Consider the following 4,850-nt stretch of genomic DNA (forward strand, 5'->3'; position numbering starts at 1 on the left):
GGCATACAGGTATTTGTCTACACATGTGTAACGGGAAACGGCAAATAGGTCTGGTGAACTATCCTCTTCAGTTACCTGGATAGCAAAAACTGTTTCTGAAATATTATTTGTGTGTGTGTGTGTGTGTGTGTGTGTGTGTGTGTGTGAAAGAGAGAGAGAGAGAAGAGTGTATGTGTGTGTGTGAGAGCGTGTCTACGTGCGAGCTTGTGTGTATGCGCCTTGAATAAACAATTTATTATATTTTCAGGTCGGAATAGAGGGGCAAATAGAGACAGGTAATATTGTTGTTTTCATTGCAGTCTGTTGGTGTTTATAGCTAAAATGGATAGAATTATCATTAAAACGACCGCGTGTTATCAGAAATGATAACTGGAACTTGATAATGCCCGCAAAATGCTTGACGACGGGCCATTATCAAGTCCGTTGTTAGGTGACGTCATAAGTAGCTCAGCTGTTGAAGTTCAATCACCTACGGCTTGTTTAAACTTGGGTTCATTATTGACCATATATCTGGCTCACATTCGTCACATGTGCCTGTGCCATTATGCACTTTCCTGCCTGTGCCAACCATAACAATTGTACTATAAATTACAACATACAGCAATGAAAATATCGACTTGAAGTCTAACGTTGTTGATCACTGAAAGCAATGGCGGCTGGTAGTATGAGCAATGGTGAAGGTCGAATGTCGTCAATAGTGACGTCATCTGTGTTGTTCTATGACGTGACTATATTTTTAAAAAGTGTGTCAGTGACCTTCGTCGTTTTGTTGTTGGCAGTAAATGCTTTTTTCTGTTGGTGTTTATATCCACCCATACGTGTTGTAGCGGTTGAGAGGGTGTTGCTAGTTAAACTGGGTTTCCTGAATATTTTTCATGAATTAGGCTAAAATGGACAATATAGAAAATGAAGCATTGGGGATCCTGGCGGAAATGCATTTGTAATAGAGCGCCTGTAGTGACACATATGGAATCACACTTCTGTTTTATTGTTGCAGATCTTCCAGCAAACGTCGTAATTCTTCACGTGAGTAGAACTAGGGATCATGTCCTATTAATGTTCTCTCAGAACGGGATGGGATGCTGGGAATATAACTTGACCTCATCGAGTCTTAAGTTGTGTTGACAAGTTAGATGTTCTTTAAAGGTGATATTTATACACACAATACAACTGTTGCACTATCAACATACTTGTTGGACGTGTTTAGGTATTTCAAAATTTACTGAAGAAAGTCCGTGGTTCGAATCCCAGCGTAAGACTCTCGTAGGGTTATTAAATATGAGCTAAACAGGTGTTAGTACCCAGATTTCTGTTGACCGGGGAGTATGTAACACATATCACAGATGACATCCTTGCCTTGTCACATTACTGATGGGGTTAACCACTGTGGTAATATGGACAATGCGCCCGATTTCGGATCGGAAGATCCGTGTTTTTTATGTTTTAGGCCACACAATAGAACTGTTGCGGTATCAACATACTCGTTGGACATTTTGAGGTATTCGAAAGGTTACTCGAATTCAATCTTATTTCGATGTTCTGATAATGTGTACTCTGCCGCCACAGGAAGACCACTTACAGGAACCAGTACAACAACAGGTACAACTACAGTAATAGGTACAACTACAACGACAGATGACACCATAACCACGGCTGCTGATACAACCACCTCCACAACTGGTACCTCCCCAAACACGAGAACAACAGTAGCCACATGCAAACCAACCACTCCGAGAAGCACCCCAGGTACTGTCATAGTAGTACAGTGTACAAACAGGAGTACAACCTCCGCAGTAAATTAGCAAAAACATATCTCAAGAGCTTGTCCCAAACTAGTAATATCTAATCATATAGTATAATGAAAATGTTTATACATATATGTATATATAATTCATGTGGATATATGTAGTGTGTTTAGTTGGTTGGAAAGGATAAGGACAAATGGAGCAACATCTATTGTGGAAACGATAATGCCTCTCATGTTAACATTTCCATGTACAGGTGATACCTCGCAACAAAACATCCATGTAGCAGGCGGTACTTGTCGGTGGTCTTGTCGGAGGTGTCGCTATTACTGTTATCGTCATTCTCATGTGGCGTTTCTTCCAAGCTAAGAAAAGGTACTGGTAACAAAACACAAAGTAAAAACTGGCATGACTGTAGAACTGTTTTATGCCTCTACGAAACGGCAATGATTCTACAAATACTTATGCTCCTACATCCATGCATATAGTGTCTCAGTGTTTGCTGGCGTATGAGTGCTCTTCCCACATATCAGCAACCAGAGCCAGGAAGGTCAGAATAGCTGATGACCGAAGTGTTGTCAAACAAAAAATACATTGGAAACGAGAGCTGAAAATTGAGCAAGAATATCATGCTAGACATTATAGTTGTTTCATCGGCATTCTAGAAGTTGGTGAGTCAAAAATGAAACATACACCTTCATGGATGGCAACTTGTTGTCATTTATGAAGCTGTACGTGTCATCGTGTGTATACCAGATGATAGACAGCTATTCACACAAGGACCCTTTAGGTATGATAACTGCTTAATGTGACCCGTGATTATTCGGGTTACAACTGGTCTTGATCCAACCAGTGCTTGATCTAAGAGACGACAAAGGATATCGGGTAGTCACGCTCAATCACTTACTTCTTGCATGTCTTCACATTCCAGACTCGATTGTTTACTAACTGTCGTCACGTACCTTGAATATTGATGAGTGCGTCATTAAACGACTAACCAAAATAAAAAAGTCGTATGATTATTCTATTCGTATGATTTACATGGGTTTTCATCTGTTCGGTTTTCTTCAACAAACAAATTTCAACTAAAGCTTCAACAAAACTGCTTTATGTCACGAACATTGGTGTTACAGAAGAGGAGACCGACTGAAGGAAGGAGCGGCAGAAAACCCTCATACATACATGGGATTAGTAAGTTACTGCTAATTCTTATTAGTATTATTTCGTTTATTTGTGTATCGTATTCAGAATCTAGATGATGAAAGTTAGAGACACTCCAAACCATATCGATTTTATAACCGTTATCTTTTCTTCCGTCATAACTTGAAGCGAAATAATCAGGAAGCATCTGTTGCCTCCGTTCTCTGGATAGAGCAATTACACGGAGACCACATACATGGTCCCGTAGACACAGCATCTACACAGAGACCACAGACATGATCCTTTAGACACATCATCGCCATGGAGACCACAAACATGATCCTTTAGACACATCATCTACACAGAAACCCCCTACATGGTCCTGTGGATAGATCATCTAGATCTACACCGAGACCACCTACATGAGCCTTTAGATACAGCATCTACGTGGAGACCTCGAACATGGTCCTGTAGACACAGCATCTGCACTGAGACCACGAACATGGCCCTGTAGACACAGCATCTACAAGGAGACCACAAACATGGTCCTGTGGAGACATCTACACGAAACCCACACACATAGTCCTGTGGAGACATCTACACGAAACCCACACACATAGTCCTGTGGACACAACATATACTCGGAGACCACCTACAGGGTCGAGTAGACACAGCATCTACACAGAGACCCCTACACCGTCTAGTCTATAGAACATATGCGAGTAAATAAGGAGAACTGAATCCTGCATATATTCTGATTGATGATCAGTATTCTTTCTCAAATGGTTGTTCTCAATATCTACATCAATATCTGTATTTTCGTGGATGTAAACTTTCTTTCCCAGAATAACACCAACAAAACCAGCAGTTTGGTAATATACACAGTCCCAGATGTAATCATGGTGTCCTCAGCGCAACACGCCCATAATGAGACAGAAGCCGAGTATGATGTTATTCAAGGGGAAGAAAAGTATCAGTTCACAAAGGAGATGGTTTCTCCCGCTAATCAGGCAGATTACACAGAAATCCCAGACACAGAGAAGTGCAGTATGCCTCAACCTGCTGCTGACTACTTTGTCCTGGAGAAAGAAGAGCACAGATGTGACGATTACAATAGACTGAGAAACGCTGCAGCCCCAATTGAAGTGAAGGGTACATACAACAGACTGGGTGACGACAATAGTGGGACCCTGACTGGAGGGATGGGTACATACAACACACTGGGTGACGACACTAGTGGGATCCCGACTGAAGTGAAGGGTACATACAACAGACTGGAAGACGACACTAGTGGGACCCCGACTGGAGGGATGGGTACATACAACAGACTGGATGACGACACTAGTGGGACCCCGACTGAAGTGAAGGGTACATACAGCAGACTGGGTGACGACAATAGTGGGACCCCAACTGGAGGGATGGGTGCATACAACAGACTGGGTGACGACACTAGTGGGATCCCGACTGAAGTGAAGGGTACATACAACAGACTGGAAGACAACACTAGTGGGACCCCGACTGGAGGGATGGGTACATACAACAGACTGGGTGACGACACTAGTGGGACCCCGACTGGAGTGAAGGGTACATACAACAGACTGGGAGACTGGTATGTCTCAGCCTACCAACCTACACCTGACTACTTTGTCCTGGAGAAAGAAGATGACAAAAGTGACGATTACAATTGACTGGGAAACGCTGCAGCCCCGACTGAAGTGAAGAGTAAATACAACAGACTGGGAGACAACACTTTGTCCTCCAGTAGCCAGACGAGGGAGTATGCGCTAAACTGCTAGAGGGAACACCTGCTGAGGCAACAGACTCAAGATATGATGCTGCATCCTCTAAGTGGAAGAATTGTATAAAATATAACCGACTGATTGTCTGAGGTACCGGTGGTCGGAGAAAAGTGGGGGCTGTTTTTATATCTTGTTCGTTGTGCTGAAATCATTAATTTCTTTAAAA

The 4,850-nt window shown here is 42.5% G+C and overlaps 1 protein-coding gene across 1 annotated transcript; it reads left to right on the top strand.

The window, feature by feature from the left end:
* Positions 1-3,784: 3,784 nt before the first annotated feature.
* On the top strand, positions 3,785-4,573 carry LOC137297173 (uncharacterized). The gene has a single exon (XM_067829186.1). It carries the CDS (start codon positions 3,785-3,787, stop codon positions 4,571-4,573), a length of 789 nt encoding a protein of 262 aa, XP_067685287.1.
* Positions 4,574-4,850: the final 277 nt, after the last annotated feature.

The sequence above is a fragment of the Haliotis asinina genome, chromosome 9 (genome assembly GCF_037392515.1).
Source record: "Haliotis asinina isolate JCU_RB_2024 chromosome 9, JCU_Hal_asi_v2, whole genome shotgun sequence".
NCBI lineage: Eukaryota > Metazoa > Mollusca > Gastropoda > Lepetellida > Haliotidae > Haliotis > Haliotis asinina.

Bases quoted from the DNA above. Each gene is read 5' to 3' on its own strand.
- LOC137297173 (XM_067829186.1), top strand. From the start codon at position 3,785: ATGGTGTCCTCAGCGCAACACGCCCATAATGAGACAGAAGCCGAGTAT.